The 15,739-nt window shown below is 41.1% G+C and overlaps 1 protein-coding gene across 3 annotated transcripts in view; it reads right to left on the bottom strand.

Annotated features, from left to right (window-relative positions):
* The window catches only part of septin12 (septin 12), a 50,226-nt gene that overhangs the window by 6,169 nt on the left and 28,318 nt on the right, over positions 1–15,739 (bottom strand). For 2 of the 3 annotated variants that reach the window (XM_028023993.1, XM_028023994.1), the window contains 4 exons: positions 7,982–8,377; positions 6,026–6,154; positions 3,139–3,220; positions 1,700–1,837 (listed from right to left, as the gene is read on the bottom strand). In XM_028023993.1, the coding sequence (XP_027879794.1) occupies positions 1,700–1,837; positions 3,139–3,220; positions 6,026–6,154; positions 7,982–8,377 (745 nt within the window). Of the gene's footprint in view, positions 1–1,699; positions 1,838–3,138; positions 3,221–6,025; positions 6,155–7,981; positions 8,378–14,516; positions 14,760–15,739 lie in introns of those variants that run through there. The other variant, XM_028023995.1, reaches the window with a different exon arrangement.

Genomic DNA, 15,739 nt, shown 5'->3' with positions numbered 1-15,739 from the left:
TTGTGACAGGCTTACACACAAACTCTCTCCCCACTGCGTCACACACAGGACCCCAGATCCCAACAATCATACAATGCAGACAGGCTTTATATGACGGATGACATGGAAAATACAATAATGGTGGTGTTCCAACTTTTCTGTTTCTGTCTTGAAGCCTCTGCTGAAGGGCGGCACAGAACTCTGTGGCACAAAGCCACAGGTTAACGCTTTGGCTCCCTAAAAGAACTTAAACCTCACTTCAAATATCCCAGTTTGGGAGCTTCCGCCTCACAGAGCAGCCCTTCTTTACCCAGTTCCTTCAGACTAGCCAGAAGCAATTAGCAAACACTGGGTGAAGCTGCGCATCAGCTGACCTCATCATAGCAGCTACTTCTCAGTGTAACGCTGGTAAAATTGATCAGTCGGGTTTGAGTTCATCAGAGTGCTCAGAAAGAGCAGGAGTTTTTAAAGAGACAGAGGCCCAATTTCAAGGTGTTAAGTTAGGAAGTCAAATTCGTTTTAAGTAATATTTGATATATACAGAATCTTTATAGCAACTGGAGTTAACATAGTTATTTGATTGAGCTATAAAATGGAACTGTGTGTCTGGAAAACACACAATACTACCCCTTTAAAAAATGTTGACACAACTAGGCATTGTTGTGATTTGGCCCATTAAATAGAATCCACACAAAATACTTCAGTACAGTCTGCAACATGGCTACATGCAACAAAATGCACATTTATTTAAGATATGTGACCTTTGTAATTTGATCTTCCAAAGAATAAAAGAAACAAAAACAGTCTAACAATTTGAAGCAAAAATGATTTAAACACTCAGTAGAGGCTACACTGCAGAAGGAAATGAGAGTTTGCATGGCTCACGGCTAAACAAGTAGGCGGTACTAGAGAACACATTGTTACATCTCAATGTTATTTATGTCAACATGTGAACTCTGATGAACTCAAACCCGTCAGACTGATCAGGTTTGGAATAGACCGCAGTGGAATCATAGAACATTCAAAAATCCCCTGAATAAATCTAAAAAAATGACTGCAGTGAAGGCATCTTTGTCTTAAAAACAAATTTCCTTAAGTGCCATTGACTGCAACTTCTGCAGAGAGGTCTAATTGGATGTTTAGTCGGACCGGAGGTGGTGAGATTGGGACGTGATGCGTTCACTGACTCAGGTATCTCTCAAAAGTTCAGAATGATTGTTTTCAGCCGTTGGCTTCTTCTTTTTCACTATTATGACTCATCTCTCACGTCAAAGACATAAAAATCAGATAAACTGTGACGTAAAGAAAACAATGTGATTCATCAATTGGTTCCACATATGGAACTGATAATTGTTCTGTTCAGACATGGGTCCCATATGGGCAAAAAAAAGCAGACCTGGGTTGGATTTGCCTGATGTGAACACAGCCTTTGATCACAAGCTTGTCCTTTCACAATCCAAAGTGTCTCATCATGTTCTTGCCACTGAGAAGTTTTATCTGACTCACTCTGAAAACAGGTGAGTAAGTCATCCCTGAGGTTATGCGTGTAATCTGTGGTGAAATATAAAGTTCAATTCTGTTTGTAACTGTTTGATGCAACTCAAGTTTTACCCAAACATTTGATCGACTGTCAGCTGCATTAGTAAATCAGGTGAATCAGTGTGGTTGGTTCCGGTGGTGAACGCAGAGCAGAGCGTTGGCCAGCGGTGGCGGTGTTTACCTGTGTCCGGTTGCAGGCAGGAAGTAGATGCAGCAGTGGACTCTGCTGTCAGGTATCCGCCTCTTCCGGTTGATGTTCAGCTCCTCCCTCAGGTATTTCTCATACTGCTCGTTGACGTAGTTCACTATGGGCTCCCAGCTGGAGAATGGGCGCCAGAGAAGGGTCAGCATGGGATTATTATATTTTTATTTATTATTGACAAATTACAATAAAGCTAAAATCAATGTTAATCATCCCGTCTAATGATGTGTAATTAAAAAACTTCAAACTCTTTTGCTGGGCCACCGTAAAACTGACTATGTTCATCACATCTCTCAGAATATAAAAATGTTCTAGGCATAAGTTACCCTAATTGTAGAAAAAAGGCCCATTGGGTGATTTTCTTGTTTTTTCAGGACAATTTGCCTCCAATATGAAAGTCTCAATTTTAGAGTTTCAACCATGAGAGCAAGCAGACTTACAGTCAAAAATCTACAAAATCCACGTAACCAGAAGTGACAGAAAATCTCCTCACCAAAAGCTCCTCTGATTTCTAAACAACAACAAAAAAAATCTTGTTGGATTTTTAAATCCAGCAACAAAAAGTCATTATACATTAAGTTGCATTGAAGCCACGGTAACCTTCCCAGTGGATATTTTGTTTGGTTTGAAATGATCCATTTTGATGTATATATTTTATTAAATAGGGTGCATTTGGCTTGCCAGAAGAAGAGCTGATTCCTAGATATCAGGGAAGTAGACTAGGAATAAAGTCAGGACTTCCTGTTTACAGTCATAATGTGATAGAAAAATGAGCACATGATGAAGGAGCATAACCTCTCTGAGTTCCACTCGTGATTTTTAATGGCTTTGTTACCATTTCCTGTTTTTATTTTTTATTTCTATCGAAACAAATTAAACTCACTTCCTCACCTGCTGTTGTCAGCGCAGGATGATCTCTGTGTTATAACACAGATACACACTTTGGCTTGTTAATTTCATGAGAACATATTTTTGGTCTTATTCTCAATAATAACTGGGAGATGCAATTCTTGTTTCCTATCAGGTCAAGTTTATAAGTGTAGCACATTTCAGCAACAAGGCAGTTCAAAGTGCTTTATGTCATAAAAACATCGCCAATTATGAGACAATTAATAAACATTACATTTTGTCAAATGCCATCATCAAAATCATCAAGCAGACATATATCAAATATATTGATCGATGTTCCACTTACTGATAATCAAAGGCAGCTCCAATCAGCTGCGTTTTAAACTTTTATTTAAATAAACTCAAGTGTTTCGGCTGCTTTCTAGATGTTTGTTCCAGATTAGAGGAGCATAGAGAATAATGTTTATCAACCGGTGTCCCACAGGGTTCTATGCTAGGTCCATTTCCCTTTTGTTCATATACGATTTGCTTCCTGGTTACTGAGCGCCCTGGTTTGTTTCCATCCTCACCAGTTCTCATTGTTAATCTGGTCCCCGAACCCGGGAGTGTCGATCACCGTCAGCTTCATCTTCACCCCTTTTTCTTCAATCACTGCAAAGAACAGATCAAATGGATGAGCGCCACAACGCCATGGATTCCGTTCCACTTACCAGAAATAGACATTTTATGCTTTATTTGCACAGTAAGTGTGAGGAAGGACTGAAAATCTTTAAACCTTTCAGTTTTAAAGATTGTTCCCAGGAGTTTTCCTTAATATTGTTGATACACACTCATACACACCCCAGAGGGAATGCTCTCGCTCAGTGACCGTGTGGAATCAGCTTGCTTTCATTTTACCAACTGGAGTAATAGATTGAACTTTACTGCACTGATCTGTGCATCTTTGAGCCTCTGACTGGATTCTAAAAACGTCCAGACTGAATTACCAGAATTGTCACACAGGTTCACGCCCACATGTACAGAAATGAAACCGTTTAACGGACTGTGATCAAAGCTTAACGTTGGTGCTGGCTAATAGGTTCCGGCTGATTTAAAGCCAGAGCTGCACTCTATGTGCCACAGGTCTCTGTGTGATGACAAGATCTAAGAGTTCCTTCACTGAGTCAGAGTAAATGTGCGTGGGGGTGTGTGTGTGTGGGGGTGTGCGTGTGTGTGTGTGGGGGGGGGGGTGCGCGCTGGAGAGTGTTTGAGGAAAACTAAGCAGGTAAAGACTATCATTTAGAGCTTAAGTCGTTGTTGAATAAGCACACAGGAATCTCCTCTTATCGGAAGCATGACAGCAAACATCTGGAAACAGAGCATTCAGATTTTCACTAACCTGTAATAAAGTAGGCCTTTGTTGTTGCCATTACAGAGAAGCATTTAGTTTCAATGGAAACAAAAGCATGCGTCTTCTGGTTGTGTGTGGGCGTGTGTGTTTACTTGTACATACTCTCTATAAATGTTCACTTTCACAATGTTTGCCAACAAACGGAGGTCATTTTCCCAGTCCTCACGTGTTTTGCAGTTCTACTGTGCTCTACTAGTCAGAGACACGGCGAGAATGAACTTATGACTATGGTTGGAAGTAGAGAGAGAGTAAGAGTTGGAGAAAAACAGAGAGAGAGGGCTTGGAAGGTGACTTCATGCAACCGTGCACACTAATGTGTTTTAGCAAAAACCTGCTTTACTTGTGAACACCGTCTCCATCCTCATCAACACCAAAGACTACCGCCTCTACCGTAAGGATCCCGCTGATGGAAACGATGGGAAAAAAATCACTAATCACTCCTCGCTTTATTTTTAATGCCAGAGTTCATGGAAGTTCAATGTGCAGCTTTTCTATACCCCCCAGCTGGCTGAGCAGTATTACCAATTCTTTAAATGCCAACAGGAAGTAGAAATTTGGTTTCTGTATTGTTTCCATTTCTCTCCTCCTGGCAGCACCCAGTCAGCATTTTCTTTGTTGAAAATACACCTAAACGAATCTAAATGTATCTGAGACATCCACAGTAAAAACACTGTGCATTTGGGCTTTTTTTTTTTTTAAGCAGATGTAGAAATGTTTTGACCAAGACTGAGCTGTTTGCAAACTCAGAACCTCACGACTACAACCACTGTTCAAGGTGCCCAAGTTTATGAAGTGGTAATCAGTATCTGATTCCTCTGGGTTCTGTTCACAGCAATCTGTAAATCAGATACTTGTTTGGATTGTTGGAGTTAATCATCATCAAAGAAGCAACTCACCGTTAAAAGAAAAGCGTTTATCAACTGCCATCGGTGGCTATGCTAACTAGACTTAAAACTTTCCTTTTTGATAGTGCTGATAGGTCAACTGGCTCAGGCTATCCTCAGCTATTACTGTAGTTATGCTCATTTGTCTGGCTGGAATCGGACCGATTTCTGATATCAGTATTGGATCGGGACGCCCCTAGTGGATTCTTTGTGAAACAGACTTACTGACTCATGCAGAGGCTTGGTGAGAAAAGGTGCATATTATTAAAAACTGTCTGTGGTGTTTATGTGTGGTCCTGACTCTGCTTCTGTTAAACTTTAAATGTAAGCTGAAGAAGTTCATAACAAAGAGGAAATGATGAACAATGTCAAAGAGAACCTGAACTTCAACTGTTTGGTCCTGACAGAACTGGGCTGTCAGTTCAACCTGAGATTTTTTTTTTTAATCTGAATCTGTGTTCATCCCTTGTGAACCAAGCTGTTACAATTCATAAGTGTCCATTTGTAAAATGATTTTACAAACTATAACATCAGAAAACTACTGCCTTACACCTCTTCCTGCATAGTCAGATGTTTCTTTGAACGTTCAAAGCTCAGTACACATCCACGGTTAAACAGACGTGTCTTTCAGCATCCAGCCCACGGTGGGATTCCTGCTTATGACACAAGCGGCTCAGGGAAAAGGGATGTGAAAGCAGGATGTGAGAGCTGCCTCTGAATAGATCAGTGGACATAAATGATTCACGGGGGCCAGAACAAAGGCAAGAACACAACACAAACATAAAGTACTGATTTCCTCTGGCCGACTTTCTGGAGAGTGTTAGTGGTAACACTGAAGCTGCAGGTGTGATCTGTAAGTGTGTGTGTGTGTGTGTGTGTGTGTGCTTGTGCGTTTGTTTCTAATACTTGTGGAGACCATTTTCTTGACACATACTACGTTGTGGGGACCCACTGCTCCTTGTGGGGACCGAAGCCTGGTCCCTACAAGATTTTTGGGTCAGGAGTTTGATTTAGGACTAAAGTGTGACTTGAGTTTTGGTTAGGGTTAGGATTAGGTTTAAGCTGTAGAAATGAATGGAAGTCAATGAAAAGTCCCACAAAGGTAGCCACACAAACACTGGTGTGCATGTGTGTGTGTGGAGGGGGTAGAGGGTGCGTGTGTGTGTGTGTGTGTGTGCTCACCGTGACTGACTGCATGCAGTTTGACTGTTTTGGATATCTGCTCTTCGTAGTCAGGTGTGCAGGACTTCCGGCTGACTTTTGACTTGAACAGAGTGTTGACGAGCGTAGACTTCCCCAGTCCACTCTGACCTGCAAACAGAAGCCGTTCAGCCTCCGCTGTGATAAAACCCGTCTTTACACACGGCCTTGGGTGCACATTTATAGAATTACATGAAGAGAAAAAATAAAATAAAAGGCTCCTGCAGCAGAACAGAGACACCAAGATACCAAATCACGGTTCAATCACAGCCCTAAGTAGTAGTAGATTTACCAACACTGAGCTCACCAGACAAATTTAAAAAAAAACAAAGTATGCATGTGTGTCAGGAAAAGTTGCATAAAACCACAGGTAGCCTGAATGTGAGCCATGACTGAAAAGAATAACTTGTGCACACTTGGTTAAGTTTCAGTTAAACAGCAGAGGAAGTGTAGATCATCTATACTTTGTGTAGAGCAGGAAAGTGCAAATCGGGCCAGCAGCTTTCTAAACCACTTCCTCACAGAGTCACACTTCCTCTTTCTATATGAAAAGTGAAATAATCTGTCAACAAGTAAAAGGCACAGCAGCACATAGCAAAACATGCACATTCAAATAAAAATAAACAGTAGGTCTTACTATACATAATTCCAGCTTTACCAGATATTCCTATTTTGTTTATATAAACTCCAGAAATTATGACCAGATCTCTGTCAATTTGTCATAGAATCCCCTTCTGCTGTATCTTATTTTTTCTAACTGTACCATGAATCACATCTCTTTAATCCAACTATCGAAAGCAGGAGCTTTGTTAGACCACTGGAGTATTTAATGAGGCAAACCCTGTTGCTTTAGTTTGTGTTTCAATGACTTTAACTTCTGGAGGGAAAATCCCAAACACATGGAGGGAAGGTATTAATATTCTCCCACATGTGTGTGTGAAATGACCTTGAAGAAGTTTTCCCAAAATGTGTCCAACAGTTGATGACTTCAGAAGATATCCATTAAACGTTTCCATATTTACACATATTACAAATGCAAACATCCAGAAGGGTTTTCACATTTCTTTTAGAAATCAGAATCTAAAAGTTGAGGCATGCTTTTGCATTCAACTCCTCCAAGCAGGACGTCTGTCCCAACCAGCCCTGGACATCCACAAACTGAAGTGTGGTTCATCCATAAACAGTTCTGTAGAGGAGCTTAATGGACATCCTAAAATCTACATCAGTGCAGCTTAGCCTCTCATTTTGAAGCTCTGGTTGATCTGTTCTCTTTCAGTGGCTAAATTCTCACACTGCAAAACCACCAAGTATTTTTGGTCCAGTTTCTATTGCAAATACTTTAGTACACTTGAAATAAGACAAGACGTAAGTACAAGTAACTTTTCAGCAGGATGTGGGAGCTTGTTTTAGGTCAGTAGTTAATTAATATTGATTTAAAAAGGTACTAGTTCCACTGACAGATTAGGAACAAGACCTTTTCCCATATTTGACCAAAGATGCTTGGTAAGATTTTGTGTTTTTGCAGTGTAGTAGCAGTTTCCTGCATGTGAGGCCATTTTGATGCCAAGTGATGACTGGCAGCACACTTTCTTTTTAGATATCTGTTGCCAACACATAAAGAGCAACACTTCAAACACACTGCCTCTCTGTTATAGCAACCGGATGGCTAAATAAACTCACAGAGTGATTTCAGCTGCACTGGTTTACTACTTCACCTGCACTGATGATGTTATGTTATCGTTTTGTGTCTTGATATAATCAGTAGTGCAAAGTCTCCAAAACACAACATTTAAATCGTGTTTCAGTCGTAATGAGCATATTTCTCATTGTAAGGACTGACATCATTTATTGGTCAAGACTTTGATATCACTAGTCCTAGTTCTAACTTTTATTCTCTTTGATATGAATATGAGTGGCTTTATGCTTGTTTTAACTCACCAACCACCATAATGTTGAACTCAAAGCCAGCCTTCATGGTCTTGCGCCTCATTTGGTCCAGAACCGCCTCGATGCCCACGTAACCAAACAGGTCGGTGCCTCGGATGAAGCCGGTCTGGAAGCCGGAGGCGGACTGGCGAAGCTCCAGCCGCACCTCGGCCTCCAGCTCCGACTCTTTCTTGGTCTCTTCGATTCCCATTCCCTTCTCCTTCCCGATCTCCTCTGGCTCTGCATGCTCCTCCTCATGCTGACCCTTTTCTGACCTGGAGGTCTGGATGTTTTGGCGTTCGTGGTTCTTGCCTTCATCCACTTGCTCGTCTCCCATGATGACACTCTCCTTATCCCCTCTCTCCTCCATCAGGCTCGGCGGGGCTGTCAGCAACTTTCTTGCAGGTTCTGAGGACATGGAACACAGAACGTGGATTGGATTTTCTGATGCAATTAACTCAAGATCAAGATTGCCCATATGAAGGAGAAATAAGAAAAATGGTGTGTGGTGACAGAATTGTTGAGGTTGCTTTATGATGCAGGATTTCAGAATATCTACATGCGGAGCTGTAGACACAACTCTGGTGTGACCTTCTAGATTCTATAATAGATCTGCCAATCAATTATCAAAACTAATTAGAAACCAATGTGACTTGATAGAGCAGACAGACATGTTGAAGTCATGGGTAAATATATGATATGTAAGAAAAATTCAAAAGCCCATGAACATCTGGCATTGAGTAGTTTTCCATCCATCCATAATCAGGTCAAAAGGGTAACAGGTCCAAGGGGGAAACAAAGACACCCCCAGCCTAATTCTGAGTGTTCCTATATTGTTCTCAGGTCAGACAGAATATTTAGTTCCTCCAGCAAGATCTGGGTCTGAAACCCTAAAGGGAAGTTGTCAGGAGGCATGCTGACCACATCAACTGAATCCTTTCGGCTCCACTTCAAGATAACCCAAGATGGTGGAGCTGCTCACCCTCATCTGTCCCATCAGATCAGAGCAACACCACATTGCTGGAGACAAAGTCTCAATTCATCTGTACATCTATCCTACAGTACTATCAACAAGACACCAAGAAACTGAAACTGCTCCACTTGAGGAAGAGTTCAACCCACAACCCTGATGAAGCAGTCCATCTCAGTGCACACTGAGACTCTGTCCCACGAACACAACAACAGTTCTACTGGGGAACAACATGACTTTGTCCTGAGAATGAATTTACAACTCTTACCATTGGCATACATGGATTAGATAGCCTTTAAAAGCCATTCTGACTGTCAGTTGCTAGGTGTGGTTGACCCTGTAGCTAGGTTTGGTTGACCCTGTTGCTAGGTGTGGTTGACCCTGTAGCTAGGTTTGGTTGACCCTGTTGCTAGGTGTGGTTGACCCTGTAGCTAGGTTTGGTTGACCCTGTTGCTAGGTGTGGTTGACCCTTTAGCTAGGTTTGGTTGACCCTATTGCCAGGTGTGGTCGACCCCGTTGCTAGGTGTGACGCTGTCTTTTAGGGACTGTGACTGGTTGATACACAGAACCAAATAACAAACACACAAAAAAACAAATCCTCCCCAAGTAATCCGTTGATAAAAATCAAATAATTGCTTATAAACTGGATTCTAGAATGTGATTTGTGATGATGAAACTATGCAAAATTGAATTTACTGCCACACAGCATCAACATGTTATTTTGCTCTATTTAAATTCTCACTCTTTGCCACGTCTTTTTACCATGCTGTCATATTTTATATGTCATATTGTCCAAACTGTTACTCAAGTAAATGTGATGTAATAGTAAAATTTACACACAGTGCTTACAATTATCTATTAGTGATCATGTTGGTTTACACTGTGTTCCAAATTATTATGCAAGTGATATTTTCTCAGATTTTCTTAAATGGTCAATGCAAATGATGGTCAGTATAATTTCCAAGTCATGAACTATTACAGTATAAATCAAATTTTACTGAACAAAGATCCCCATGAGAACAGTATTTTTCTCAAAAATAAAAAAACTCAAAATTCACTGTTCCAAATTATTATGCACAGCAGATTTTCTAAACATTTTATGGATTATAAAGAACTGCAAACGGTCATTCTTTGAATGTGCAGCATTAAGTGTTCACATGTACTAAAATCAGAAGCTATTTCAATCAAAAACATCTTAACAGACAGAGTTACATGTTAACATTGAACCTTCTTTGATATCACAGCACAATTCTAGATCCATTGAACTTGTGAGTTTGTGGAAAGTTTCTGCTTGATTTTCTTTGCAGGATGTCAGAAAACCTTCCCAGAGCTGCTGTTTGATATGAACTGCATTCAGATCTTCTGCTGAAGGAAACTCCAAAGGTTCTCAGTAGGGCTGAGGTCAGAGGTCAGAGGATGGTGACCAAACCATGAGTTTCTGCCCTTTTATGCCCATAGCAGCCAATGACACAGTGGTATTCCTTGCAGCATGAGATGGTGCATTGTCATGATGAAGATGATTTTGCTACTGAAGGTTCAGCTCTTCTTTTTGAACCATGAAAGAAAGTGATCAGTCAGAAAGTCCATGTACTTTGCTGAGGTCATTTTCACACCATCAGGGTCTCTGAAGGGGCCGACCAGCTCTCTCTCTCTCTGTCTCTATGATTTCAACCCAACAATAATAATAATAATAATAATAGCACAACAAAAAAATTTGTCTTTATGACACTTAAATCCAATTTGCATAATAATTTGGAACATGGTGTAGTATTTGAACACAGAACATGGAGATAAAAACACTAGCGCATGGCTAACAGCTCTCAGCACCATTAGCATACCATGTAAACAGTTTACACCATTTACAGTAAACGTCACAAAGAAGGAAAGTTTAAAGAGCCAGTTCTTTTCTAATCTCCTGTAACTATGAAAATGTAGAAAATAACAAGGCAGCATGCTTATGTTGCAATTTTAAATTGGTTTATAATTTTCAGGTATAAAAATAATTCTTGTAAATTGACTTTAAAATGAGAAATAGACGACACCCATCCCACACACACAAACTATTTCTTTGAGGCAGTTTCAGGAATTTGGTGTCAGTGTTCTGAGTCAGGGTGTTTTTAAATAGTTCTCTTTCTCATCTCCAGAGGAGATTTTGTTCTAATGACAGCTCTCCAGAAAATCCAAAACGGTTTTAAAGTTCTAAAAAAGGCCAGATTTATGGCTCCAGTAGCCACGTTTACGTTTAATTGGACAATGACACACACACAGGTAAAGAGCAGCTATAATTAGCCTCCCCAGGCTTAGAGTGTGTTCACTCACACAGCAGCATGCTGCCTCGCAGGACTTAGCTGAATGAAGCCTATCGCCTCCGGCCTGCGTGTGACTGCATGTATCAGTCTGTGCTGTAAGAGGATTGGACGGTGCCGACAACCCCTCGCCCCCCACACTTCCTGCCTTTAAGCTCCCGCTGTATGTTCCTGCAAATACACCAACAAAGTCATGTAGCATGACTGGCACGTGTGTGTGTACTGTGACTCAACAAGATGCGAAAAGCAGCTGTTGCTTTGGCCCACATGCACAAATGCTGCGCGGTGGAGCACAGAGGCCGCTGACCGGTGTCAGTCCGCATGATTTAATCAGCTATAAATATCCGAGCGCACACAGAACAGAACTAATCCTGCTGAGTCCAAACAGACCGACCCACTCAGACAATGATGCGGCTTTACACAGGAACGATTTGAGAGGAAAAAGGATTCATTCTGATCCTCAAACATCTCGCTGCTAATCGACGACTGGGACAGAGGTCGCTGGTTCAATAGGAATGATGACTTCAGAGTTATGTGCATTAGAAAAATACAGCAAATATGTTTACATACAGGGTGCAAAAACACAAAATCTTACCAAGTACTTTGGTCTAGTTTCTAGTGGAATATCTTATTCAATTTTAAATTAGAAAAAAAATCACTCAGAAGTTTATAAGACATTTTTTCTGTGTTATAAGTGAAATAATTTGCCAGTGATTATGTTTTTAAACTAAAAAGTTTCAGTGCCTCATTTTCCAACATCAATATAAAAGAAAGAGGCATTGCTGCTGCCATGTGTATTGTTAATGCTTCTTATAGCTCATCTTCTTGATTTAAATTATTTTATAACAGTCAAATAAAGGGCACTAGCACCAAAAAATATTGATATTGGTAATCAGCCAAATGAGTTTTAGAATATCGGATATCGACCAAAAATCCAATATTATGCATCCTTACCAATTTCCCTTGACTTTACGCAGCTGACTTTACGTAGCGTCATCACTAGTCATCGGTGAAAATCTGATTTTTTTTTTTTCACCCTCACTGACCGACTGTTGAACTGTTAATTCATTTCTAAGTCCTGCAGTACAGCTGGACATTAGCAGGTGAAGATGCACTGCAGGACTTTTGCTAGCTGTGGAGAGCTTGTATTCTATGTGCAATGCAAATTCCCACTTGTGTTACTGACTGTGCAGACATCTCTCCTTTTCCTTGACCTCCAAAAATGTTGAAGTAAGCTCAGACAGAGCGTACTTCCTCCAGGTGAATCAGTTTGACTGATTCAAGCATCCTCAGTGCATTGAGTCAGAAGCCAGTCTGGTGTCAGGGGGAACATCACTATCTGTCCCTGAAGAACAGAGATGAATGGCAATCAGCTGCTTCTCACACACATATATGACTGAATACTATGAAAACTATGACAGTCTACACAGAAGCTGGAAAAATAAGATTCATTCAACTACAGTACAAACTCCTCTTTATAGATCACTCTGACCTTTCACATCAAACAAGGTGAAGTGTTTTCAGATCATGAGGATGAAGTTGCAGAACCAAAGGGGTGTGGCCTGCAACTGCAGCATATCAACTCAACACCAGGCGCTGAGCTCTGCGTTGACATCTTTATACACGCAGATTGTTTCAGTATCATTTATTTCTCTGCCACTTAGTGCCATTTTATAGCACAGTCAAGTACCTTCAGTTGTTATAAAAATGCTGTATGTCACATGATTTAATGGAAATTTGACTTTGCAATTAGACCCCATTGAAATTGCGTCTCTTCCTCTTTAAGAAGCTCCTGCTCTTTCTACAACAATGCTTCTCATTATGCCGTTTACAACCGTTCTTAGGAGCACTCCACTGAGAAGTCGTTCCTGTGAAGAGCTCAGTAGATGCGCCGGTGCACCAGGTGTTTGCTAATTGCTGCTGCTAGTCTGGAGGAGCTGAGTGGCAGAGGCCTGGTGGAGGGACGCTCTGTGAGACAGGAGCTCCGCTGGAGCTCTGAGGAGGAGCTTTGTGGAAAGAGTTCTGTGACTGCAAGTGTTTAGGCATCCCCGAATGGTTGGCAGGGGAAATTAAAAGATTTCTCAAACAAGCATGCAAGACTCAATTCAACAGTCCAGTTTTGTTTTTGATGAGAGAAAAACATTATAACATGATGTAAAGCTCAAAAAAGTACATTTTACATAATACTGCCCCTTTAAATAGGAGCAAAGTTGTTGCATAGCATCCTCAATATGTCAATATTTTTCTCTGATCAGATGGACACTTGAGGACGATACGATGTGGTCATCAGCAGACGTCCTGCTGCCTCTGCTTTGGATGATGTCATACTGGCTCTGTAATCCAGGATTTCCCATCAGCCCATAGAGGTTACAGTCAGGAACCTACTGAGGGGGAGCAGGGGCGTCATTTTGACGGAGTGACTTTGACCTCCCATTCCGAGTCCATACGTCTCAGCAGAGCGTGAGGCGCAGTGAACACATTAACAGGACCCTCTGAAAGGGGCTGCGATCGACTACAAACAAATGTGCTCATGCAACTCCACGGAGTAAAATATAAACACAGGAGAGATCACTCAGAGTTATTTTGGTTTGAGCATAGTAAGAGTTAATGAGCCCAATCAGAGATCAAACCCAAACTAAATGGTGGTACGGTGTGATAAACTCTTTAGAATAAAGGATCAAATTAAATTGTTATAATGGGCACTTTGTAATTATTTTCCTAAAGAAAGCAAGTTTCTTTAGGAAAAGTGAAATGTTTGCTGTTAAAATAATTTTTACTATTCCCCAAAAATTTCTATATTGTAAAAGTCATATTTGATTGTACCTTAAAAACAGAAATAGTTTCCTCAGAGAGGTGCAGTCTACCAGCTCTAGGTCTACTACGGTCCACTACAACCGTACCGGATCAGTGCGGGCATTTAGGAACCAATGAAGAGTTTCAGTGTGTTGTTAAGAATTCTATGATTATTTTAAATATGTTTTAAAAAGAAGCGAAGCTTCAATAAAAATAGAGCACACGAGTTTCGCTAATAACCATGGACTTTAAGGAAACAGCTCCGGCTCTGAGGACCTGTTGCAGTCAACAGTTAGAGACAAACGGAGCGCAGGCCTTCCTTTCCCCCAGCCCCCATCCTGAGAGCCAGAGTGGACCAGTCCCATCTGCTTCCATTGTTAGGCCACAACACTAAGCATGGAATATCAGGGACTCCCCTTCGAAATCCACGAGGGCAGAAACAAAACCAAAACAGCCAAAGGAGAACAACAATTCCTACCTTTTTTCCGACAAACGGCAGCAGAGGGAATCCCCAGTTGGCAACGGAAGGCCTCTAAACGCAACCTCCCAAACTCGTTCTGGCAAAGTTTGTTTTTGGTAACTGTGAGGAACTCTTTTTTTTTTTTCCCTCCCTTCTGCCTCCCTTTGGTTCTCCCTGCTGTCAGGAGCAGAGTGAAGAAAGGTTGAGAGACAGAGAGGGAGAGACGAGGGAGGGGGTGCAGTTGGACTGCAGCCCCAGGATCTATTCAAATGTAAATGCCCCAAGGAGCTTGTACTAATCCCTGAGAGGAGCAGGACTACGCCCTCCTCCCCCGTCAGGATCACTTACCCAGCAGTGACTGAGCTGTCAGCCAGAGAGGCATGGATGCTGCAATCACCACTGATAACAGCTCCAAGTCTCTCTGACGTCACCCAGTTAAATCAAGTCAACAGCTGCTGGGTTTTTCAAATTGCTTTACAGTAAAACTGTAAAGCAATTTGAGGTGCATCTTTGAAATATTGCTGCATAGAAAATCTGCATTACAGGCCATTATTCAGTCCAGAGAAGGAAGTGGTGTTCTCTAAGTACCAGTACAGAGAAACCCTTTCAGGATATAGCAATGTTGTTGTTGTTTTTTTTTTGTGACAGTTGTGTCCTACAGTGACAGATTTTGCATCACCTATTTCAACAAGTTGTGATTAAGGTTGCTATTATTTTAAGCTTTTTTTTTTTTAAATGGTCTTACAAAAAAGTTTATTGATTTTGTGCTTAAAATGCTGCCAAACTGGTGGTTTGACCTTTTCTGTTTTACCTACAGATTTCACTCCATGCTGTTGTTTTTTAATTTAGAAGCAGCTATGAGGCACCGTGGAGAAACCTGAAACCGCTGCTGCACAATTTACTGAACAGGCTGTTGCTAGGGTAACCACAGAGCGACTGAGTTGGTTGATGCCACTCACCTTGCTCGGCTGGCCGCGAGAGGTTGAGCAGCTGAAGTCTTTCCTCTGCATACATCTCCCAGAATGCTCTGCAGTTCTGGATCAGAGCTCATTGAATATTCTATATATTAAATATTGAATATTCTATCAGATGTATTATCTATTGATATTGATCAAGTGCCTATTGTGATTTGTTGTCCAGCCCTAAGTTAGATGTTTTTGTTTTTTATTTGCATGTAGGAAGAACAAAGTCATGATTCCAGGTTTGAGCTGTCGTTCTGAAAGATCTTCACTCGTAGCCGT

The sequence above is a fragment of the Xiphophorus couchianus genome, chromosome 7 (assembly GCF_001444195.1).
Source record: "Xiphophorus couchianus chromosome 7, X_couchianus-1.0, whole genome shotgun sequence".
Lineage (NCBI taxonomy): Eukaryota > Metazoa > Chordata > Actinopteri > Cyprinodontiformes > Poeciliidae > Xiphophorus > Xiphophorus couchianus.
Note: the sequence above shows the minus strand (reverse complement) of the source record. Positions and strands in the feature narration are given on the sequence as shown.